General features: G+C 30.9%; 2 protein-coding genes across 2 annotated transcripts in view; one reads left to right on the forward strand and one right to left on the reverse strand.

Moving 5' to 3' along the window:
* Nucleotides 1-4438: 4438 nt before the first annotated feature.
* Nucleotides 4439-8913, forward strand: LOC148282268 (lipid droplet-associated hydrolase-like). The gene is made up of 2 exons (XM_088225362.1): nt 4439-4654; nt 7579-8913. The coding sequence occupies exons 1-2, from the start codon at nt 4456-4458 to the stop codon at nt 8295-8297; spliced, it is 918 nt and encodes a 305-aa protein (XP_088081488.1). The 5' UTR covers nt 4439-4455; the 3' UTR covers nt 8298-8913.
* A 315-nt stretch (nt 8914-9228) lies between these two features.
* Nucleotides 9229-26712, reverse strand: part of LOC148282269 (aminopeptidase N-like) — a 74229-nt gene continuing 56745 nt past the window's right edge. The window contains exons 11-17 of the mRNA XM_088225359.1: nt 26286-26448; nt 23361-23577; nt 19935-20044; nt 19677-19844; nt 16611-16754; nt 15289-15370; nt 9229-10365 (exon numbers count right to left, since the gene is read on the reverse strand). Coding sequence (XP_088081485.1) covers nt 10207-10365; nt 15289-15370; nt 16611-16754; nt 19677-19844; nt 19935-20044; nt 23361-23577; nt 26286-26448 — 1043 coding nt within the window. The 3' untranslated portion in view covers nt 9229-10206. The remainder of the gene's footprint in view (nt 10366-15288; nt 15371-16610; nt 16755-19676; nt 19845-19934; nt 20045-23360; nt 23578-26285; nt 26449-26712) is intronic.

The raw sequence follows: 26712 nt of genomic DNA on the forward strand, positions 1-26712 counted from the left end.
TGAATATGGGGTGTATGATTGTTTCCTGGTGGTATATAAATACAACATAAATTAATTTTAACGTTATTGTTACCTGTTAACGTCAGCCAAATGTTTTCGGTTGAGGATTCCCAGTTTTGTTGGTGGTAAACTTTAAATTCCTTCTTTGCTCCAATCATCACCCCACCCCCACGTCTAGAACTATTTCTATCGTAACGATAAACATGGTAGCGGTCATCAAATAGTTCGGAGCTATGTATACTTGGAAGTAGCCATGTTTCAGTTATAAATATAAAGTCATAATCATTGGAGGTTATACTAAGATAAAAATTTTGAGTTTTTGAGCGCAAACAAACATAGTTTAACAAACGTTACAAACATAGTTTAAAATTAACATGAATTGAGACGTATAGGGGCGTGGCCAATGCAATGACCGTTTTCGCGGGAATTTAAAATTATAAATTAAAAAATATTTTCTGTGCTATTTTTTTTTATTGGATAGTATTTCATAGACGCTTATTACTTTTGAATCGTAAAAAAAGTTATGTTTCCCCATTGTGAAAAAAATTGTATTTTCAATGGAGAAGTTAGCCGGTTTTTATTTATTTGTTAATAATTATCAAACTAAGCAGAAATAAAAAAAAATGTGTATTGTATTATAATCGCCATGATTTTTTAAAATTTTCTAATTTTGAAATAACTCACGAATGTCACGATTTGTTGTTGTCGGTGGGTTGTACTAATTTTTCAAAGTAGAACCCCGTAGCAGTCAAAATGTACTAAACGTTTAAAAAATTGGTAACCCGGAGACCGGAAATCCATTACAATACATAACAACGCTATAATTGATTAGTTATTGTTCGCAAGAACCTGTGAAGTCATTTTAATTATAACCGTTTTCATATATTTTTGAAAAACATCGCCGTACAATTAGACGCTCTAATTTTTACCGCGCTTAAGAAAAAAAAAGTATAAAATAGTAAACTTTCCCATAGAACTGAACTTCCTTTTGCTAAGCTAACTTATTTTTATGATGCACGTGAATATTATTAGAAACCGTTGTACATTAAAAAAAAAAACAATTAAGAATTTTGTAAGAAACTTTTGGGTTTATTCCAAAAGACTTAAATTTATTAAACCTTGATATATGTAGAATACATGATGAAATATGAACGTAATTTATAGGTTTGAGATAAAGCTACTTTAAAGGAAATTACATTCAAAACATATTATAACAAAAGTTGAACACAAAAACAAAAATTCAAATAAATCTCTAAACGTAGCACTTAAGAATAATATTAGAATATTTTTGATGGTGATAGTTTTTAATTTTGAAATACTGTATTTTAATTTTTAAAATATATTTTGTTACGATATTAGATTGTGTTTAATTGATACTTATTTAACATCCCAAATGATTGTTTTAATTAAACTCCAGGGTTGCGATTATGAGCAGCTATCTTCATTGGTATAAACTGAGACGGTATGAACTAGTATCGATATTTATGTATCGTGTAAATATCGATACTAAGTGTGTATATTTGTATGAAAAATCAAAGTATCTTCGTCGGTAACCGGTAATTAAACATGTTAAGAAAACAAAATTGCAAAGATATTCTATTTTTAAAAAAAACAAAACAAACAAACCATCACGCCGTTTCCCCGTAAGGGTAGGCAGAGAGGATAGAACGCCACAACACTCTATCTTTGCATACAGATCTCGCTTGCTCTACATTCATACATCATCTCATGCACGCGCGCCGAATATTCCGACTTTTCACATGTCCATCTTTAAGTATTTGTTGGATTTGGTCATGCCATGTCTTTCTCGGTCTTCCTCTATTTCTGCATCCATCAACATTCGCATTGTAAATATTCTTAGCCGTTCTCTCGCTGTCCATTCGTTCTACATGTCCAAACCAGCGCAGAGCTCCTTTCTTGATTTTGTCGATAATGCTTGTCTCAGCCTTACATAATGTACGGATCTCAACATTTGTGCATCTATCGTACATAGTTTTACCACACATTCGCCTGAGAGATCGCATTTCGACAGCATTCAGCCTACTTTCATCCCTGTTTTTCCAAGTCCATACTTCGCTCCCATACATCAGGGATGGGACCGGGACTCCGTTGTGAACTCCCAATTTTGCCTCTTGTGACAAGCATTTATTTGCCAAGGTCGATTTAAGTGCACCGTTCACTCTGTTCCCGGCACTCACCCTCATTTCAATATCTTTTCAGTCATTCCATCCCTAGTGAACATACTCTCCAGATACACGAATTCCTCTACTTGTTTTAGTATAACTCCATTCACAGTGATTTCACATTTAGTCATACTTTCATTTCTTTCAAAAACCGTCACATTCGATTTATCGACATTCATCAGCAAATCGCCTCTCTTGCATACATCGTAGACCTTTACCTATTTTTACAGAAAACTTAATTTTACTTTGTAGATAAAATTGAAGATAAATTTAATCTTCCCATAATAATCGCGGCCCTGAGGTAGTATTCTGAATCATCTCTACCCCCTAGAGAGTGGTTAATTAGGGTTTTCTTTATGCGTTTTCATTTTGCTTTATATAATGGCCACACTGATAATTAAATTTTAAATGATGTATAAAACTGTTTAAAAAACAAAAACGGTTTGGTTAATTCACCCCAATTAAGTACTTTGGGTAATGCTTAATGTCGCAATAATGTTCTAAATGAAAATCATCAAGTTTGATTTTAAGTGTTCATATTTTTTGACGTTAAGTCATCAGTGTGATAATATTTGAAGTAAAAATTAGTCGCATGGAAAAAAAATACCCCTAAATTAACCACTCTACTTAACCACTCTTCACATCCCCTAAGGCGGCCTAAGGGATAGAGAAGATTCATAATTGAACGTAGTTATGCAGAAAGCAGCCAGTCTACCGTTTTGAAAAAATGAGATTTTTTTGTTACCGTTTTTAGGAAGGTCAATTTTATGTTCTGTTCAAAACAAACAGCAAGGCCGCTTTAGTACAAAAAACTGTAAGAATCACCTTCTGAAAATTTCATGATGTCAAAATGTCATAAAAATGAATGTCACCTCATACATTCAAAGTTTGTAGGACGTTTCAATTGATATTAGATCTGCCTGTCATTGAAATCATTAAATCTGGTCAAATAAATAGTTTAATTGAACGTAGTTATACAGAAAGCAGCCAGCCACAGAAAAGTGAAACTGAGATAATGGCCATTTTGTGAAAAAAGTGAATTTTAAAATCTACACGACAGTTTGAATGTTTTTGACTTTAACAAATGATAAACAATGAATACATATTTTTTTTTATATTTACAAACAAGAATCTTATTGTGTATTTAACCAGTTTAAAAGATTTTTAAAGTACCATAAGATTTTTCTAGTTTTGTGGGTGTTTTCTGCTAATTGAGAAATGCCGTTTTTGTGATCGACACCTTTTCCCGGAGGTGATTAATACAGTTTTTTTTATGTGAAAGCGGTCTGGTTGTTTTTAGCAGAACATGCAACCGATCTTACGGCACCCGATAACATCAATATCTCATTTTTCCGAAATTGTGGACTGGCTGCTTTCTGCATAACTACGTTAAATTATTTTTGTAATATAAAAAAACGAATGCATGCATTATTTATCATTTGCCAAAGTAAAAAAACATTCCAACTTTTGTGTAGATTGATTATTCACTCTTTTCACAAAAGTGAAAATATCTCAGTTTCACTTTTCTATGGCTGGCTGCTTTCTGAATAACTACGTTCAATTGTACCCTTACAGATGTTTAATTTAAAAGGCAAGGTTTCGTTATTGAATATTAACACTTTGAGCACCGGCCGAATACACATAGAATTTACCCTGTGACGGGCCCATTTTTGTGAAATTTCATGCTTTGTGAAGGGTTTCTTAAGTGTCATAATTATGAAAAGACTAAGTTAAATCAATTGAAACTTTTGAGATTTATTTGAAACAATTTGAAAAGTCATTTTTGTATGACAGTTTTACCAACATTTGCCTTTATGGAGAGCCACATTGCAATGTTCGCACATATACCTAGAGCGTCTCACTCCTTTTTTGTGCTTTGTATCCTAGAGCCGTGTAAACACGTGATTATAATAACCACGCGTTGTGTCCCAGCCCCGTGTTTTCACCACTTGAAAACTGGTAAACCACGTGAAAACACGGGACCGGGACACAACGCATGGTTATATAATCACGTGTTTGCACGGCTCCGGGATACAAAGTGTTAAATAATCTGCTAAACATTTTAATTTTCCATGTAAATTAAAAATAAAAAAAGTTATGTTGTTGTAATATCCGCTGGAATTAATTCACGCTTAAAGGGGTCAAAAGCATCGTCCAATCAGAAAAAAATGGTCTAATCGCCTTCGTGATAACAGAGTCGGTTGCCATGAGAATACTGTTGATTGCACGTGTTTATTATTGTGTGAAGTGTTGCATTATTTATATTTTTAAAATGACATGTATTCAGTGCAATTACAAAATAGTAGAACTCAATGGGGTGCAAACTCGTATCGGTTGCTGGGGGGACTTAGAGAAGAACGAATCCAACGAGTTGATTGTCTTCTTGCCAGGATTGGGAGGAGTCATTGATATTTATAAAACGTTTGCAGAGCATCTGCATAAAGTGACGAAGCTTCCTGTGTGGGTTGTAGGTACTGATACCTCTGTGTTAGATATTTATAATACAAATTTGAGGGTATATGCGATCCGAGAGCGGTTTGTTTTTTGTTTTGCAATTTGAGCATCGGCCGAATACGCATAGAATTTAGTGCCCGGCCCATTTTTGTGAAATCTCATGCTTTGTGAAGGGTTTCTTAAAAGTGTCATAATTATGAAAATACTGAGTTAAAAATCAATTGAAACTTCTCATATTTATTTAAAACAATTTAAAAAGTCATTTTTGTGTGACAGTTTTACCAACATTGGCCTTTATGGAGAGCCACATTGCAATGTACGCACATATACCTACAGCGTCTCACTCCTTTTTTTGTGCTTTGTATCCCAGAGCCGTGTAAACACGTGATTATAATATCCACGCGTTGTGTCTCGGTCCCGTGTTTTCACGTAGTTTACCAGCAGCAAAAAAATACTAATAAAAGTCACAAGATGTCATTAAAATGCACTTTTTTAAACAGCTGGTACATAACGTGAAAACACGGGACCGGGACACAACGCGTAGTTATATAATCACGTGTTTACACGGCTCCGGGATACAGAGTCTTAAAAGGCTGTGGTAAATAATTCTTTTGCGCGCGGTGATGGAAGATCGTGTTACCACAAGCAAAGACGGAATAGTCTGAAGTTAAAACCTTTAGAAAAAAAACATGGAGAAATAGAATTAAGAATAGTCCAGAAACCGCATACGCGTATCAAACAGAAGGCAACTAAACTACACTTAAAAGAGTACATTACATTTTGATCAATTAGTTTCTTTGAAGACGTCGCTCATTACGCAACTCCCGATTAGAGTTCAACTATACCGTGTTGTGTCGTTTTAAAGTGTAAAAATACTGCTGAGATCTTAAAAAAACAGGATAGGATCACATTTTATGTTAAAGTTGCAAATGTCTGTGTAAGTAGCAAATGCATTACTTAAAAATTGAATTATTTTTCCATCTGTCAGATTGTCTAAGGAAAAAAAGGACATTCTGTTAGTACTGCCAGGGTAGTCGATTTTTTTAAGCTGCTTTGCTCATCTAATAAGAGAACTAATGAAAATTGGACCTCTCGGATTAAACAACGCCGTGGTGGACATTTGACCGACATTATCGTTAAAACATCGAATATTATTTAACATGACATAAAAGTATGTTTATGTAAAATTATATTTGTTTTTTTTAAAGTTCAAATGCTGAATGGAATAACTCTTATTAAATGACCCTTTACTTATCTACTCTGCTGTGTCAATCAATGTTTCCGCGTGTACAATAAAGTTTCAGAGAAATTAACAAATTGCTTATTAAAAAAAATGACATATTTTACATTTGTGTTATGATTATATTTTTCGCGATCTGTCAACATTACGCGGTGACATCACACATGCGCGCGGCGAGAGAAGGGCAAAGTAGGGGGTTTTTTAGACACAGTCAGATGTATTCAAATATGATTCTACGCTCCTTCTAGACTATTTTTAATTCTATGTATGGAGTGTATAGCGATAGTGAGAGATATCAAGTCTTGTATTGTATCTAGACTAGTGTGACATCACAACATCACAGCCACGCAAGAATTAATGTAATTAAAAAAATATATACATCTTCATAGGTCGCAGTGACGTGAGGAGCTTGAATAACACTGACCCCCACCTCTAAGAATCGTATGTAGACTAGTGTGACATCACAGCCACACAAGAGTTAATAGCTATTTGAATGCCTCCCCAAATTCTATGCGAAAAATACTAATTATTATGTACGTTGGACTGATCATGCCAATGAGGAATTCCAGCCCAACCCGGAATTAAATTTTAAAAATGTTTTCGTGTACACGTGAATATTTAAAAATTTTGGAGTAGGATGAAATATCTCAAAAACGCACGCAAAAATAAATAATAAATGTTAAAATAGTATTCATTTTAAAATCGTAAATAATGACGTCACTCCTTATATCCAAGTGTAGTATTTCCGGTTTCCACTTTAAAGCCCCCGCGCCTTGTAAGGAACGTTTTGATCATAGAAAAAAAAGAGTATAATTTTCATTATACTCTTTTTTCAACCAGAGATTATGTCAACTTTCTAGGTTTTTCTAAATCAAAACGTTCGTAGAAACAACCATACCATAGAAATGAGCAAATTATGATCAACTAAATGAAGAAATCAAAGCATATTCCATAGATTTTTGTCAGTTTTGTTATTGGCTGGAGAAATACAACTTACCGCGGTCAGTGAAAGTAAGAACGCCAACCGTTTCATGACGTCACTACTGAAAAGTGACACACTGATTACAGTCATTTTGCGCGGTATTTGATAAAGGTAACTTTAAAAAATCATATCTAAATAACGCACAAAAAATAATATTTTTGCTTAGTTAAATAGTACGCTTATAGAAAATAAATAAATTAGAAAACAGTGAAATTCTTCATTGTAGATATCTATAGTGTGGAAAAAAAATATTGCTCTTGTGCCATAATCTAGGGAGAAAATACGGGAATATGATTTTATAAAGAAAAATCAGACGCATCGTCTTAAGTCAGGTAACATATTTTAGATTTAGTTTTGACGTTTAGATTGTTTTGCAAAAAAAGTAGTTTTTACATAGCTGATAGTGCCTTTGATTCGTGGACAATGGTTAAAAAAAAATAATAAAGTAAAAAAAAAAAAACTATATGTTTAAAAGTTTATCAAATCACTTGTTAATTTCTCTTATCTTCGTTCTCTTTAAAGGATTTTGCTTTACCAGGTATCATTACAGACAATCAATAAATATCTGTTCTGTAGGTACTACGGTTGATTTACTTGGAAGCTAAAAAAAAATTATTCAATGTTTATAAAATTTATTTTTTCTGTTTTAAAATTACACAGTTCATTAATGTCTTTGTTTGAAAAAGGGCAATTTAGTTTTGTTTGTAATAATCTTACAGGTCATGGAGGACACGAACAAGTAGAAGGTGTAGACCCGGGTCCACTGAAGGGAAGAGAAGAATATTTCAGCCTCAAAGCCGTTCTCCAACAGAAGATGGAGTTTTTCACGAGAATGGTAGATTCGACAATAAAAGTACACCTAGTGGGACATTCCTTAGGTGGTTGGATGGCAGTGGAGGTTCTAAAGATACCAGAAATCAATAAGATGATAGTGTCAGCAACATTACTTTATCCAGCGATTGAACATATAAACCAAACATCACTAGGATCGCAATGGGATAAAAACTTTAGACGCATAATTTGGTTGATAAAATTGACAATTTGTCTATTTAACTGTCTACCGCGATGCTTTCAGAAATGCCTTCTAAGCATAGTTATTTCTATCAAATATAAAATGTTTCCTTGTCATGTGGCAGAATTTACGCAATTATTAAGACCTTGTACATTTGGAAAAATTATTCATTTACTTTATAGTACTCTCGATACGGTACATGAATGTAATGTTGACAATTTGAAAACAAACGCAAATAAAATTTATATTATCTATGAGGAAATAGATAAATGGACCCCGGGAAGCACATTTAGAAGACTAAAAGAGAATGTTCCAGATCTCCGTATCAAAGAAGTTCCTTTTGTACATGATTTTTCCATGTTTTCTCCTGTTGAGGTAGCCGAAGTTACTGGAAAGATAATTTTGATCAATTTACAAAAAAATTAGTAGTTTTTCTTAAGAAAAAAATACTATGGACTTGCAAAAATAAATGCTCATTTGTTCACTTCTAGCGACAAAATATTTTTATTTTTGCGCATGTTTCGTAACTTGGCTTACGTTATTGTTTGTTCACGTTTAAGACTTGAAAGTAAAAGTCTTGGAAAATACATTGATATAATTATATCACCAGCTTTTTTAACAGGTTTTGTAATTTTATATGGAAGAGATGATCTGAAAATAACACTATAGTGTAAAATATTTTTTTTAAGTAGTTTGTTTTTATAAAATAGGCTGGTAAAAACATGGCTTTAAAACAGCATAGTTGTCCTAAACAAGGCATTTTAAATCTCCTATTTAAATTTCAATTAGTAACAACTTTGAGTAGATACCGAACAACGGCGAGAAAAAAATCCCTTGAAAATCGAACTTTTGATCTAGAAATGGGATTTTAAACATTGTTTCCATATTTCACGTCGCTATGAAAGACTCTTAATAAGTTAAATTTTATGCTGAAGAAGGCCAGAAAATATTTGGCTTGAAAATAACACTGTTGACCTAAAAATTGTATTTAAAATTGCTTGTTTAATTTCACGTGGCTACGACATATAAACAAATAAACACACATATGTATTTTTATTTGTTTGTCTGTTAGGAGTAATAAAAAGATAAATAATATTTAATATTTCAGGATAAACTATGTATTAATGTTCTTTTATATACATTTCTTTTGCATGTTTTTATGTAATTTCAAATATCCTAAGCATTGTGTTTTTACGAATTTAATTAATTAATGCAAATAATATATTTTCGGAAAACTTTGCACCTACTTATTGCAGGAAACTAGTTAAATTTAATTAAAACTTTAATTTGAGATCTCTTCTATTAAAAAAGTCGAAATAATATCTTACAAAGTAAAAAAATATTAATGAAAACACTCTTCAAACAAAAAATATTATTTAATAACATGAAATAATGACACAATAATAAATAATACATTGTCACAGTTTTATGATTAAAATATGTAAAAACAAAAGTATTAGAAAAGAAATTTGATTCCTATTAAATATTTTTAATGTTAATAGTTTTAATTGGTTTTTAGTACTCATTTCTCCTAAAATGTATAGAAATTTAACTACAAATATAGTGGGTGTTATAGTAATTAGATATGCCATAATAATTGGACAGTTTTAATCCAATGGTCAAAAATAAATAAACGAAATGCGTTCATTTAAAGAAAGAACTCACTAAAATACCACCATTCCATTTTCGCACCTAATGGTGCTTAGGACACTGCATTGGTACAACAATCGCAGCGTATCTTGATCATTTTTGTTACACGAAGGTAAGATCACTAGTCTTACGCTTCAGGTACCAGTCCAGGGTCTATGAAATATTCTGACGTGAAAACACTCTTCGAAATAGATATTTTGTATCAACCATGTCGGGAATCGAACCTGAGACCTCTCGCATGGTAGGCAAGTGCGCTGACCATTACGCCACGAGGCAGACAAAAAAACTCACTAAAAAGGTGGAGATAAATTGATAATTGCGCTTAAGAGTGTCCAACTGTTTCCAATTGTAGCAAATTCAATTATTATAGCACCTACCCCTACATGCTTTTGAAGTTAAAATCTTGGTAGATTGAGTTTGTAGATAGAAAAAAAATGGAAAACTCTTGCGAAATTTGTAAATATTTTAATTTTTAGTTTTAACGCTTTAGAGAGTAAATAAACAACTCTTAAAAAACAAATCATGACGTATTTTTGCCGGATGTGAATGACGTAAAAAATAGTTTAGCAAACTCATAATTTCTGTGAGTTTTAAAAATATTAAAACAACATTATTACATGATTACTTCTCCTATTATTATTATAAATTAAGTACAATTTAGCTCTTCCTATAAAATATATTTACATTAAATTTTCGACATGGTCAGGTTTTGTAAGACTTGTAAAACATTATCTCGGTGGTTTTCGACCCAATCTAAGTTATTGGATACACTTTCTAGGGCTTGTTTTACACTTAGACTTGATTCTTGTAGAAGTTCTTTGTTTTCTTCGGTCCAACGAATCAACTAGAAAAAAAGATTTTTTTAAAATAAGCTGAAGTTTCAACATTAATAAGAATTAACAAAAAAATTGTACATGGAGGAATTCACAGATTACCTGCATTCATAAAAAAAATTAGTGGTTATTAATGGTAAGGTAATATTGATTTATTTACGGTTCCATGAACCTTTTACACAATCACAATGAAACTAGGGAGAAAAAAATTCAACCAAAAATAACATAATATTAAAAAAAGAACAAAAATATCGATAAAAGTATACAATAGTAAACAGTATTCATATTTAAAAAAGAAATATTACATTTGTAAAAAATATACAAATTTACCTACATAAAAGAAAATAGCAGTTTTTAAAAAAGAGAAAGAGAAGAAGAAAATTTAGAAAGTGCTTTAAAAGGAAAGTTAAAAAGTTTACTTCATGGTTTATATAAATATTAATATTAAACAATAATAAATGTAAAAAATAACTTTACACACAAGAGTAATAAGTTAAAGCAAAAGAAAAAAACTCATCATTATTTGAATTTGAATCATTATTTGAATTTTTAAAGTACGAAATTAGCAAAAATTTACAAATCTGCTTTCCTTCCATACTCTTTTACTTTTATTTGCTTTTTATATATATTGATGATTTTTATGTTTTTCTTATTATGTATTTTTGTATAATTTAATTTAGTACGTACTGTTATTTGGCATATGATTTATTGCTCCTATTCCTTATATTTCTTACTACAATTGAGTGAATTTCTAGAAAACATAACTCAATTATCATTTCAATTATGCTTTTATATATATATATATATGTTCTTTTTCTGTTGATTTAAATCATGCTCTTATTTTGTGTTATTTTTTTTTTAATACTACTATATTATACTATTATTTTGTTGGTTTTAATGATACCACTATTTTGTATATTTGATTATGGGTGATTCTTAATTTGTAAAATTTATATTTTAAAAATTATTTCTGAATATATTTTTTGCATTGTATTCTTTGGAATTTGATTATTTATTACATTTACCTTTTTTTTCTAGATTGTGATTCTATGTCATTATAATTTGATCTAATTAATTTTACTATGTATTTTTATTGTTATTTATTGTGGCTTGACACGGGCATAGCCTAAAAAGCCTTAATAAATTTAGAAATATTTAATTTTGTAATTTTGAATGAATAAATAAATAAATCAATTTTAAATTGTTGATTCTTTTTCAAAACACAGGACTTGATCATCAGCGGCGTGGTATAAAATAAATCTAAATCATCACTGTATTTATTTGTAAGTCGCTGCATGCAAATAATTGGCAAACTCAATGTATAATTAGTAACACGATGATGACTGTAAAACAAAAAATGAAGTCTTGTTGGTCTATGTGGAATACGAAATTTTTTTAAAGTTAAAAGTTTAGGGCAATCTATTTTATTATTTAATAATTTATAAATAAATATGAGGTCATTTATTGTCCTCCTGCTTGACAGTAATGGTAAATTTAAAGCAGTCATCGGGGATTTATAATTTATTTCTGACACAGGTAGACCTAATTTAAATTGAATATATCTTAAAAACTTTCTATGCACTCGTTCAAGATCATACGAGTTGCAGAAATAAACAGGACTCCAAACTGCAGATGCATACTCTAGCTGTGATCTTACAATAGAACAAAATAAAATTACGATTGTTTCAATAAATAGTTTGAAAATGCCGAGTGTTACGAATAAAAAAACGTAACATTTGCATAGCCTTATTGGATATATTTTCATGGTGATGTGAGAAATTTAACTAAGTATCTAAAGTAACACCTAGGTCTTTAATAGAATGGACTTGTTCAATGGCTACATTATTAATAATATGACATAATAACATTGTCGTTATATTTAAATGAAATAAGTTTTAAATTATATGTTTAAATTTCGAATAAGTAAGGGCACACATCTCTCGATATTTGTCGAATGAATTGAAATGTGTAATTGACCCTGTAATTAGAAGGAACGGATTTTTTGGACATCCTGAGAATGTTCTTCTATCAATGCTAGCTGACGAGCGAAAACATATAAGAGCTCTTAGAAGAATAAAAAAATGAAGCAAAATAAAATGGACTTCATTTCCAACAAGTGTCCGACTATTCAAATTACCAGAATCGGAACTTTCAGCAACGGATTATGTGGATTTAATTCAGTGGGATAATCTAACAGAGCCTCCTCTCACAGCAATTTACAGATAAGTTAATTAATGAAGCAATATAATATGACGCATCAATCATTCAAGAGGTCATATTACCATCTATCAAGGGGTTTCCCTGTCATAGTCAAGCAACAGAAAAAATTGTAAAAATAGTTACGGTAGCATCTGCTGCTGTCTGCGGAAACCAAAGGAGAGACGGGTTTATTAAAAATTGGCTAAAATCGAGAAAATTAATGCCATTGTTTAATACTAAACGTGATTACCGTCAACTGTAATTTTCTTGTTTTTTTGTGTTTTAATTCTGAAACTGCTACATTTATTATATTTTATGTTTTTGCATCTATTTTATTCAAGCTTTTTATTTATAATAAGTATTTTTTTATTTTCCTCAAATAAATTTTTTTAAAACACTACCATGAAAATGCTCAACTACCTAAACTTCAACAGCCTCGCGGCAAATTTTCCCTTGACAAAATATTTTTTTGTTTATTTTTCCCTTAATCTGATAATAAAAATGTTAATAAATTTAATTTATAAGTTGTTTAACACATATGTCTGAACCTGCAGTTTGAATTTTGTGATTTTTTCTTCATTTATTTTTTTCTATATCACAAAGTTTTTATACTGCCTATGTAAAATTGAATTTTGCGACTATAATTTTTTTCTAAATGGAAGTCTGATTTTCACCTTTTCTCTGGTATTGTGATCACCTTCATGTTTGACGTGTCCAAGTTTTTGTGTAATTTTTATAATTAATAATATTATTCACAAATATGAGCGGTATTGAAACATATTATTTGTTTATATGTTAGTACCTTTGATTAATTTAACATCGAATTTCCCCATGTGATTCTGTTTTTTTAATGTGATTTTGCTGTTAAAATAATATGCTACTACAGTATGAAGTGGTGAATGTGTGGTTCAACAATTATGTTGTTATAAAAAAAAGAAAATAAATTATGCAACAAATGAAGTAGGTAAAAATAAAACATTTCCTTAGGTTTAAACATATTTCTAGTTTTTAATATTAAATTCGTGGGTATGCGATTAATTTATTATATAATTCTTAGATTATATTAGCAAAGAAGTAAAATTTTCAGAAGAGAGAAAATGAAGTTTTTAAAATCCATATCGTTTTTGTTTTTATAATACAAAGTTCGCTGCCTAATATTTGTACTACGTAAATCGTTATTTAAAAACAAAGAATGCTTTTTTTTTCAATAATCAAACCAAAAAATATACAAAGTTACAAAATACGCATTTTGTAGATATGAATACTTTTACTGTTCATATTTTAGCTACTCCACAGGCCCATAAACTCATTCTAGTGTGTCGAAAGCATTATTATATTTATAAATTTATTATATGTATATCTCAGATCAATAACAATGAAATTTTATTTAAAATTATAAACATATAGAAGAAAAACGAATACGGTATAATCGGTTGGGGTGGTGCGAGTGACACAGTTTTAAATAGTGTATTTGTTGCACAAAAATCCATCATTAAAATAATACTCAGAGTCCCGATATAGACATCTACTGAAGAAATATTCCATAAATCACAACTTATGACACCAAAACAATTATACGCTAAAACAATACTCACTTATAGATTCAAAAACTACTCTTACTTAAATGAAAGACATAACCCCCACAATACATCACATACAAATAATACAATCACTAGATCCTCAACACTTAGACAACTCAAACAAATATAAACTAAAACCACTTTCGAACAAAGGGATTTTGAGTATTATTCAATTAAAATCTATAAAACCTACTTCCAATATCGATTAAAACAATTAGTAACGAGAAAATGTTTAAAAAGGCTATAAAAAAATGGATAGTGGAGCTAGGTAGAAGTAAAATGGATTGTCTCATTCGCCCATACCAATATTGAATCAACTGCTCCACAAGTGTAAAGCTTATGTTAGGTTTTTGTTATTTTCATTGTGTGTTTTGTAATATAAATAATATAGATGTACATTAATACCTTATTTTTAAAACTGTCTGAATATTTGTTAATTATCTTCGGTATTTCGTTATTTAAGTTAGTCTTCTTTGTGTATTCTCAAATGTAATAAAAAAAGTATATTGTTAAGTGTTCTCGGCACGGGAAACCCCAGTGAGGTCACATTATTTTTATTATTAATTATAGTTTGTTAGCAAAAAATATTAATAAATAAATAAATATGCAAATAATAAATTTCTTACGTATGAAACATGTTCGTTAGCTTCTTTCATGGACCAGATATTTGAAAGTATTGCTATTTATTTTACGTAGGATGTCTCCATACTCTATCAATCATAAAATACAGGTGCCAGAAAATTAAAACATCTCCGTCAGTAATATTTAAAAATATTTTTTTTACTAATTAAAACCATTTACACGATTCAAATTTCGTCCAATGCGCATAATAATTCAATCCCAACAAGTTTGAATTCTTACTCTGTATTTCGTATTATTTGGGAATGTCTGAAATACACTTTACATTGTAAAATAATTATTATATTCTATATTCCTTGCAAGAGTTTGTTAATTGAGTCTGATTAATTTAATCGACAATTGCATAAAACTTATGAATGCTACAAAAAGTCATCATGCATCAAATTTCATTGATTATTTTTTCTTATCTACAACTCGTAATTTATCATGTTGTATTAATTTTGACAAAAAACTTTTTTATTTCTAACCCTGGTCCACAAACATATCTTGCAATAAGTAATAATATATTTTTCATACCTCTTTTTGTTCATGTCTTGACACTATTCTGTTAGCTATCGCTTTGACGTAACTTCCCAGTACTTTTAATTGTTTTTTGTGGCTGAAATAAATAAAAACATACAATAATTGACCATACCAATTTTAAGCAAACACAAAGTTTATACATTTTATTGATATCTTTTGCGACCCTCGTGGTGTACTGCTTAAAACGTTAGTCTCATGCGTGAAGGGTTCCGAGTTCGACTTCCAGTGGAATCACCAAAAGAAAAAGTATTTTTCTCAAGCCAAAGTGTTATGTAAGACTGTAATTTATCAGCGTTATTAGGCCTGTGGCATGTGGGTATGAAACAAATTTAATGATAAAAATTTACCACGTGTGTACATATAAAAGAAATTAACTTTATCAAGATTTAAAATACGTTTAAATATAGAAGCGTTTTTATAATTTACATTTATTTATAAATTTGTAAAAACCATTTTAATTTTTAATTTATACGTTGACTGGTTTCAATGATATTTAATCATTGTCAGGAATTTACCTTAGAATTTAATTTATACGAAACATAAAATATCGTAAGAAAGAAACAGAAGAACGAAAAAAGGAGAGAGAAACATAATCATATGAATCATTAGATAATAAATTATTTACAAATATACCAACCGTTGAAACAAAAAATATATTTTTTAATATTTTAAATAATTCAGATCTTTCAAAAAATGATGACCTTTCACGCTTGTTTAACATATGTATTAATCAAAATTAATTTTAATTTCATGATATAGTTTATAAACAATCTGAAGGATGCCAATGGGAGCGCCCCAATGAGTTCTTTTATTTTCAAAATTTGTGTGAATCATTTAGAAAATTTAATATTTGACCGTAAATCTCCTTTATAAAATAATGTTTTTCTCTGGAGAAGGTATGTCGATGACGTATTCTGTATATGAATAGGTTCAGATAAATAATTAAACGTGTATTTAAATTTATTGAATTCGTTTCATCAGGAAAAATGAAAAAAATAAGACAATTTACTTTAAAAATTTAATCAAATTTACTACTTTACTTATTTATCCAACTTTAATACATTTTTTTTTTTTTTATAAAATATTTTACTTTCTAACTCACCCCAAGTCACGATATAATACTTATTTTATTTCTAGCGAGTCAGGACATAAATAAATTTAAAAAAATGTTTATTTATTAAAAACACTTCAAATATACATCCATAAGGGTGGGTATGTTGCCTTAGGGCGATTTTTATACCTACCCAATATTGATGTATTTATTGTAAATAACCGTAATAATGATGAAATTCATGAAATTAGACAAGGATACTTACAATTTAGAAATGTCCTGAATCCTCGAGTAAAGAAATTCTCTGGCTACGTAATACCCCAGACCTTCGTGGCAGACTGAATGGAAAGCAGATGTAGAATCCTGTTTCCTTATTTCACTGTTAACCGTAATCGACTGCTCCAATAATCTAAACAGAGACAGAAATATATTAACCATCTTAAAATATACATACTGTAAATGGGTTTAAAATCAAAGGAAAAATGTAGAAATTTGATAATAGTATATATTATTAAATGTATTTATATTGCAACAGGCAGGGAAAATATTTTAAAAGAACGGAAAATTCGAGAAGACGCGCTCTATAGCTTAAAACATTTAAAAGTATTTCATAAAACGTTTTGAAGTATTGACTCGAAAACGTACCCATAGTTAAAGAGATTGTTTATTTATACCGGGGCCTTGATTAAGATGGGAAGATAAAGACGTCATACCTTCACTTTGACGGTAAAATTGAAGATAAATCCCCTCTAGCAATTAAGAAGATACACTACCGACCCCCGCCCCTTCAAGTTTTGGGTAAGTACATCGATATGAAACAAGGGGAAGCGTACGTCACGGTACACACATCTACGCACTGAAATGACATAGCTTCAGTATGACGTCATAGTTGAAGAAAAAAGTCTCTCGACCGACTACTAAGATACACTTACGATTCCCCTCACCATTAAGTTTTAATGGAAATACATCGGTTTATACCGACGGGTCTAGAACCCCTAGATAGGTTTATCTACGCATTAAAAGTGACAAAAATTTTGTTCCACCGAGCAATTTTTTCTTTAATTACGATTTATTTAAAATTTCAATCGATTTGAGCTTGGCACTTTTTTCCCAAAGGCCTATTTAAAATACCAAAGAAAAATAAGTCGTCTTTAAAATGTCATTGAGGTGGGATAAAATTTTGACAGTGAGTACAGCGCCACTAGCGGCGAAGTTTGAAAACTCCGTGTAATTGCAGCGCATGCGTAAGACCACGTGACCTCTGAGACGGCGGTGCAATAGTAACACTTCGAAAGAAATATTGCAAGTATCGAAAATAAATATTACCATTTCATTTATTTTTGTCTTCATGAAAATACGTATCGACGTGTAGATAGGACCAATTTATTCATTTTCATTGGATTTTAGGGAATTAAAAAAAAAAAAAATTCATTAACTAAATTTTATGAACGTATTCCTATCAGTGCATCACTGTGAATAAGAAAAACTTCGCAATTGCGCCACTAGACGTAGTTTGACGTTTGCAAAAAATAATATTTTGTTGATACAAAAAATAATCATTGTTTTAGCTTTGTTAATCACTCATGAACAAATATTTACCAATGAAAAGTTACACAATCTTTTTTACAATATTTATCCGAAAGGTTTTTACACGCTTTCATGACACAACCAGGCATTTAGGTTTCGATTCAAAACCTGACCTTGGAGGAGGAGACAGAGCAATAGATATGAGAGCACTTCCCCTCCACGCAGTAGCCCGGCTCTTCAAAGACCTAGGCTCGGAGGGCAAAAATTAATTGGTGGGACTCGTCACAACATAACAATACAGGTCGCAGTGACGTCAATACGTATATAGCACTGGCCCCCATCTCGAAAGATGAAAGATTCTGGGGCTATGTATAGCGTGTGAGCTCGCCAATATATGACAGTAAAAATTTTATTGTCTTTGAATTTCCTAGAGTTTTAACCATCGAAAACAAAAAAAGATTGCAAATAAAATTAACAGACAATGGAAATTTGATGTGTATTATTTTAATAGATTGTTTATAACAGAAGAATACATAGAGAAATATGCATTTTTATTTTTTGTAATAAAAACAGTCTAGTAAATTCGAAAAATAAAAATACGCTTTATATTAACAATATTAATTAAAATGCAAAAATAACATTGAATACCTGAAAAATAAATATAAATGAGTGTTACAAACATAATTTAAAAAACGGATAGCGATTAAAAGTAAAAAATATCTTTAGTTTAATTCTTATAGCGATAAATACATAAACATTATAAAACAGGAATTATACAAATACAAAAATAATATTGTAACTAGGCGGCTACCTACACGGTTAAATTTCGAAACACCACGCAATTTCTTATCTCGGCTACGCTATGTAAAATGAAAAAAAATATTTAAATTAATAATTTCATCACGTCATGAAGTCGCTTCTGGGTAGCGCCTGCTAACGTCAATCAACAAAAACATCCTCGTTTTAATTACAATATTTCGGCTACGCCATGAATCTTCTTTTTTTAAATAATTTCTCACGTCACAAAGTCGCCCCTGGGTAGCGCCTGCTAACGTCAATCAACAAAAACATCCTCGTTTTAATTACAATATTTCGGCTACGCCATGAATCTCTTTTTTTTAAATAATTTCTCACGTCACAAAGTCGCCCCTGGGTAGCGCCTGCTAACGTCAATCAACAAAACATCCTCGTTTTTATAACAGTATTTCGGCTACGCCATGAATTTCTTATAAAAAATGTCAAAACGTCACAAAGCCACTCTCTGAGTGTCGCTACTGACATCATTTACAAAAACATAATTATTTGTGCTTTTTTCAGGTACGCAACATTTTTTTTTAAATACACCTACCTAACCGATAAAATACTATTAGTAATTAAACCAAGGTGTGCTTTAAAGTTCCGTGTGGCCAAATAATATTATTTATTATTAGAATATTATTGACATGTAGTTCAAGCATTGCTGCATTCACGTTGCTTTACTTCTGAGAGCTCAACTGCTATGTTTTCTATGGTTATGTTTAATGTCATCTGTCATGTATTGGCGAGCTCACAGGCTATACTTGCGCCAGATTCTGAATAATAAGAATAATTTCAATTCAATTCAATTTTCAATTCAATTTATTTATTTTAAATATAACATATACATTACAAAAATATATTCAATACGTACATATTATAAAAAAGGAAAAAAAATACACGAAAGAGACTCATGTCAAAGGAGTCGAAGAATCCTGCTCCGGAAAACCCCTTCGGATACATGGAACAGATCAATAAAACATCATTTACATATTTCCTAATTTATTACCTGGCAAGCAGCCATGTATATTTTGCACATCCAAGCGCGTTCAAGATGGTGCCCTTTTCGCTAGCAACATTAGCCCTTATGTACCTCTGCCACAAGAACTCAAATTCCTTCTCTCCGCCTTTAGATATTCCATGGCAGTACACAATATTGCGCAGGTCGTTTTGAATCCTGCGAAAAAAAGGGAAAATGTACATGTTTTGAATGGCATTTTGCTGTTGTTTCTTATGAACTTGTAAAAAAAATAATTGGACGACTTACGGGTTCTCAACATCGGGATTTTCTTTGGTCATCCATTGTTGGAAAAGATCCTGGGCATTTTCTTCACAATCTGCAACCCCCATATTACAAGACCAGGAACTGATAAGGATCTAAAACAATTAAAATAGAAAATAACACTTTAAAAATAGAAAAAGGTGTCGAATAAAAACAAAATAATTGACGTATATAAATATTTTTACAATTACGATACACAAAATTAATATTTGAAGCGCCAACTTTGTGATTTTGCATGTGAAACAACAAAACTAAATATTTTCTCTGTACTACTCTACTACTACTACTACTACCATCACGCCATTTCATAGGCAGAGAGAATGGACCGCCACACACGTCTATCCTGGCATACAATCCTAGCCTCTTCCACATTCATACATCTTGTCATACATGCCCTTCGGTTCTGTCTGCTTTTGACATGACCAGACTTAAGATTTTGGTTTATCTGATCATGCCACGTCTTCCTTGATCGTCCTCGTCTAACGTTGCCGTTCATTTTTGCCATATATACTTGTTTTACCATTCTCTCGTCGTCCATTCGTTCTACGTGACCAAACCATCTCAGAGACCCTTTCTTAATCTTATCAATTATACTTGTCTCAGATTTACACTCTCGCCTGATTTCATCATTTGTAACCCTGTCATCCATTGATTTCCCACACATTCGTCTAAGAGATCGCATTTCAACCGCGTTCACTCGGCTTTCATCCTTCCTCTGCCAGTTCCATGTTTCACTTCCATATATAAGTGTTGGGACTAAAACTCCGTTGTGCACTGCCAGTTTAGCTTCGATTGACATATTTTTATTAGAAATTACTGTGCTTAGTGCTCCGTTCATTTTGTTGCCCGCATTCACTCTTCTTTCAACATCTTTTTCTACTCTTCCATCTCTTGAAAACATGCTTTTATTAATTAATATACTTTCATAAAAATAAAATTATGTTAACATATTACAACAGAGATGAAGAACACTAAGAGAAGTTATTATATAAGTCTAGGCATCTACAGGGCTTATGACCTGTCAATGGCTGGTTTAAGTGGCCTTTTTACACACTGTGTAACATTCACCATTCTGCCTATATTTGAACATCTATATTCCTTCAATTCTTTCATCTGTTGATGTTTGTGAGGTTAAAGAGTGTTTGTGAAATTGAAGGAATATAGATGTTCAAATATAGGCAGAATTGTAAATGTTACACAGTATGCAAAGTGGCCATTGACAGTTCATAAGCCCTGTAGATGCCTAGACTTCTATATTATATTCTCTTAAGTGTTCTTCATCTCTGTTATAATATGTTTATATAAACAGCTCCCCAGGGAGTTGAATCCAGTCCTTGTCTACAAAAATTTGGACAAACTCAAAGTATTGTTTAGAAAAAAGGTGACGAATATAAACAAAAGAGATGACGTATATAATTATTTTTACAATAACGATAGACAAAATTATTATTTAAAGCGCTAACTTTGTGATTTTGCATGTGAAATAATAAAACTAAATATTTTCTTTGTATTTATTAATTATTATCACTTCATAAACATGAAATTACGTGAACATATTACGACAGAGATGAAGAACATTTCAGAGAAGGTAATATAGAAGTCCAGGCATCTACAGGGCTTATGATCTGTCATTGGCTGGTTTAAGTAGCCACTTTACACACTATGTAACATTCACCATTTTGCCCATATTTGAATCATATTTATATTCCTTCAATTCTTTCATCTGTTGATGTTTGTGAAGTAAAAGAGCTGAAACATTTATTTAAGCGGGTGAAATTCATATATATGAATATAAACAGCTCCCCAGGGAGTTGAATCCAGTCTACAAAAATTTAAACAAAAACTCAAAATATTGTTGATAAAATTATGTATTTGTACAAAGTTGCTTTAACTGTCTAACTAGGGTTATTTACCCAGTTTTAAGGCAGTCAAAATATAAAAACAGTAATTAATATATGAAATTATATAATCAGCATTTACAAATACAAGGTATTTAAATCAAAAAGTTTTTTTATTAAAATACTCTGTAAAAAAAAATCACATAGTTAAAAACACATTAAAAAATAAAGTAAACTTAAACAAAGTAAAAAATAATGAGGATCTCCGAAATTTAATTCAGTATAAAACCACTAAATACATTTAATTTTCCGACAGGTTTCAGAACATGACTGTTCGTTGAGGCTTAAAAATAAATTTTGTTTTAAGTTAAACATAATTAGATCACCTTCCAGTCTTTTACTTCAGGTGCCAGTCTAAGGACAATGAAATATTGCAGAATAGAACCACCTCTCAAACCAATATTTTACGTCCACCCGGACAGAAATCGAACTCACGTGTTTTGGCTGGTTTGATATTTTTGCACAAAATAATACACCCTCGCTCAGATAAACCTCAACATAACTCACCGTAATTTGGCGTACCAATGCTGTTTTTGCTGTGGATTTTTTTTTACGTCTGCCAAGGATCCTCTTAACAGTTAACGAAATCTCTTCAATAGCACTGTCGTGCTTCTACAGCAAAAGCAAGCACTTAAGAAGCAAGTGGTGTTATCTTCCCTGGTTTAAAGACGACACACTAGCTATGTTTTGCCTAGATCATGCTATTACCATACCTACTGTAATTTTGAATAGTTTCTAAGAATGTTTAGGTTAAGTTCAATCAATGCATCTTTATATATTTAACTAGCTGACCCGACAGACGTTGTTTTCGCTGGAAAAATACTTTTTATTAATAAGTAGGTACCCAGGTACTTGTTTGTGATTAAATTTAAAAACTAAAAATGGTTAATATTCAAATATTGAATTTCAGTAGGTACTTGTTTATAATTATTACCAAAACATAAAATATATATATTTTTTTAATTTGGCATTCTTTTTGCAAACGTCAAACTCCCGTTTTATCACAAACAGAGGGGTGTACTTAGGTAGGAATACGATATTTTAAAATGTACTAAATTTAATATTATTTTAGTATTACCAAAACTCCAGTTGAAAGAAATAAGTGGGTAGAAATTATAAAGAATTTAAGAAAATAATCTGATTGAGATACACAAAAAACAAATGTTGTTTGAAAATATTCAAAAACAAACTTTTTTAAACACAAAAAAACAACATCTTTCCATTTTTTTGTAAATGCATTCTCCTCAAATGTAACCCTGGTAGATCAATAAATAAAACACTTATGCTCATTACTACTTCTTTACATATTAGATTGAAGATTTTAATATCTACGAACACGCACAGCGCAAAGATCTATATTTCTCTAAAACCCGCACGTAAATCGGTTAAGCCGTTTAGAAGGAGTTCAGTGACATCACACGTACATATGAGTTATATATATTAAGATGGCTTTCGTAACCCTTTCGATTGGCTTTAAAAAACATAATTTTCAAAATGTGTATGTTGGTAGTACCTGGTGTTTAACTGCATCTAGTTTTCCTGGCGTGGCCACCACCTTGGTATGGAGTCCTCCCAGACGAAGGTAATTCGGCTCCAGCAGCGTCCTCATGTAATTCTTGAAGGCGCCGTACTGAGGAGACTTGTTCAGGCCGAAGCTGACTTTACTGAGGCTGGACAAGGCAGCCTTCCATGGAAGGTATGACTCTTCCGTCTTCAAGTACTCCAACAGGCTAAGAAAGGAACACAATGCAATATAAAATACAGAAAATGAAAATTATAATAGTTGTTGAACAAGAAAAATTAAACGTGTTAGGTGTATATTTTTAATTTTGTTATGTCCTGCGAGTAAAGAAACTTTGTGAGTTTACATTGATTGTAAATTATTTTGATGATCCGGAATATAAAAATATGAAAAAGAGTTTCCCACACTCATAACGCAAGATTAAAAATTAAGGGTTACACATTACTTGTGAGAACAAACATCAAATTGCGTTATCCCAAGATTGTTTAATATTCCCCTAAAACCATTATTAATATGGAAGATCTTCAAACGAGAAGAAAATGTGAATGTTTAACATGGACAGAATGGTGAATGTTACACAGTGTGTAAAGTGGCCACTTAAACCAGCCAATGACAGGCCAGAAGCCCTGTAAATGCCTAGACTTCTATATTCCTTTTTCAATAATGTTTTTCCCTCTCTGTTGGAATTTTTTTTTTTTAAATACATCTTCTTTGTACCTACACCCGAAAGAAGCAAAACTAATTATCATTTTATTCAAACTTTACCAAATTCAACGATAAAATTGCTACTACATAAAGATGTATACCGCCAGAGACAATATATTTTGGTATCATTGATGTATAAGTCTACAAATAAATTGTCAGTTAAGGCTCTTCTTTGGTACAACTTAATTTGTCAGCATGCGTCGCACTCCGAGTATAAACACACGTTGGTTTATGATCACAACACCAGGTTTACTAGTATGGAGAGGCTAGCTGTTCCTAGATATTGCAATAAATATGGCAAAAGGACACTACAATAATGGGTACCTAAAATATGTAACATCTCAAAAAAAAAAAAAAAATAGTGATTTAAATATGGGAGTGAGACGTATGCTCAAATAATGACTGATGGAAAAAAGTTTTCTGCATGTATGATAGTTTTAATATGTAATTTTATTTATTTATTTATTTATTTTATTTATTTATTTAAAGAAAACAACAGCCATTACAACAAAAAATACAGTATATACAAATAAACCAAAATTTTAGGCCAATTATAGTTTTCTATATAAAAACTAAATAGAATGTAAGAAATTTAAAAAAAAAGCGTACCTGTATTAAGCCACTCCGTATCATATCACTTGCAAAAAAAATAAAATAATAATTATAACTAAAAGTTCAAAATTTAATTTATTATTATAATTTTTAAATAATTTAAAAAAAAAAATCATTTTACGGATCCCCAAGAGTAGCTTCAGATTAGCTTTTCCTCTTAGACATAAATACAAATGTACAAGTATATAACAAATTACAAATGTTAAATAGATAGTAGTGATTAAGTTAAATGATTATTATCTGCAATTATAGCCTTGGCATTTTTTTTTATAGTTAATTAAAGTTAGAAAATATATATCAATTTCAAAAAAATGTTTGTTATAACTATTTAAGATTCTGGGAAAAGGTGCATTCTTGTTGTTATTTGTGCTTGATCTTCCAACATGAAACAATTGCTGCAGCCGAGTTGTGCGCTGAGGGATACGAATTTTAATTTTCTCAAGAAGTTGGGGACAATCTAATTTGTTATTTACTATTTTGTAAAGGAAGACGGTATCAGATATAGTTCTTCTGGATTGTAAGGTTTCAATATTGTGATATAGTACAGCTTCTTCATAGTTATTAAAATGTTCATTTTGTCGATAGTTTAGATGCTTCATAATTTTTTTTTGAATCCTTTCAATTCTTAAAATGTATTTGGAGTATTGAGGAGACCAGACTGTAGAGCAATATTCAAGAATACTGCGGACATGTGCAAAATATAATATTTTTAGTGTTTGTGGATAGTTAAATGGTTTACATACTCTTATTATAAAGCCTAATGTTTTGTAAGCTTTGCTGACCATCTTCTCTATATGTTTCTCATAAGACAATTTTTTATCCAAATATACACCAAGATCACGAATACAATCAACTAAAAAATCAAATAAAATTATTGTTAATGTAGGTTAAGTATAAAACATCCGAAGCAATATTTAAGAACCTGCCGACAAATTGTTTGCTTACAATTAAGCAGGAATTTAATTTTATGATTATTGTGTAAATATTTAAGTTTTTTTTTTATTAAAAAAAATAATGTCAATTGTAACAAAAATATAGTCTGTGTGTAAAAAAAACCTCTCCGAAATAAAATGGTGCCGCACTGAAAAGTCTCTTAACTTAGTGGGTAACTAAATTGATATGTTACTTAATGATATAATTATTTAACGCTATTTTGCAGCACCGGGAAAAAACCCTCAATTTGCCTGATAGATCGCATTTCGACAGTATTTGAGTGTGATTTAAAACTTTATATTATTGATGCACAACGTCATGTCGAGATCTATGAATTATGTATTATAAAGCTGAGATAAGGATCATAAGCCAAAACAAGAAAAGAGTTATACGATGGTTTGAACATGTAGAATAAATGGACGGAGAAAGAACAGTTAAAAATTTTAGGGAACGTTTTTGGACAATTAATTAAAAATTAGAAATTTGCCCTACTGAATAGAAAATTCCATTAATTTGTGACAAAAAAAGTATTTTTAGAAAACTTGAAATCAAAATTCACTTTGTATCTAATAGTAATATAAAAAAACACCGTTTTTTTGCTTGGCGTATTTATCCAGTTTCATTCAAAGTTCTTTTCGGGGCAGAAACAAGCAAAAAACAACGTACCTGATGGACTGGGCATAGGGCATGTGGTTGGCAGACGCAAGGGACATGGAGTCGGTGATAAGTTGGAACCGGCTAAGGACTGGTATTCCGCTGTGGTTGGAACCCTTCAGGGCTTCCTTCAGCAGACCCCAATTACGATCGTCGTAGTTCACCCTGTACACGCCTATAACAATAAATTGATTATTTTATAAGTTAAATAAAGTTTAAACGGTGAAGGCTGTAATCTAATAAAAAATAAGAAAATCATACGATTTAGTCAATAAAACTTCGTCCTTTCAAAATTGCACCATTACAAAAATAAACAACAAACAAAAAAAATATTTTTCAAGGGATTTCTGATAAAAAATATACTTAAAAGATTCATGTTACTTAAATATTTTTTTCCACTGATAGATTACGCTCCTTAATATTAGTTCATTGATAACGC

Source organism: Micrasema longulum, unplaced genomic scaffold (genome assembly GCF_059751315.1).
Source record: "Micrasema longulum isolate JH-2025_06_02 unplaced genomic scaffold, ASM5975131v1 h1tg000346l, whole genome shotgun sequence".
Classification (NCBI taxonomy): domain Eukaryota; kingdom Metazoa; phylum Arthropoda; class Insecta; order Trichoptera; family Brachycentridae; genus Micrasema; species Micrasema longulum.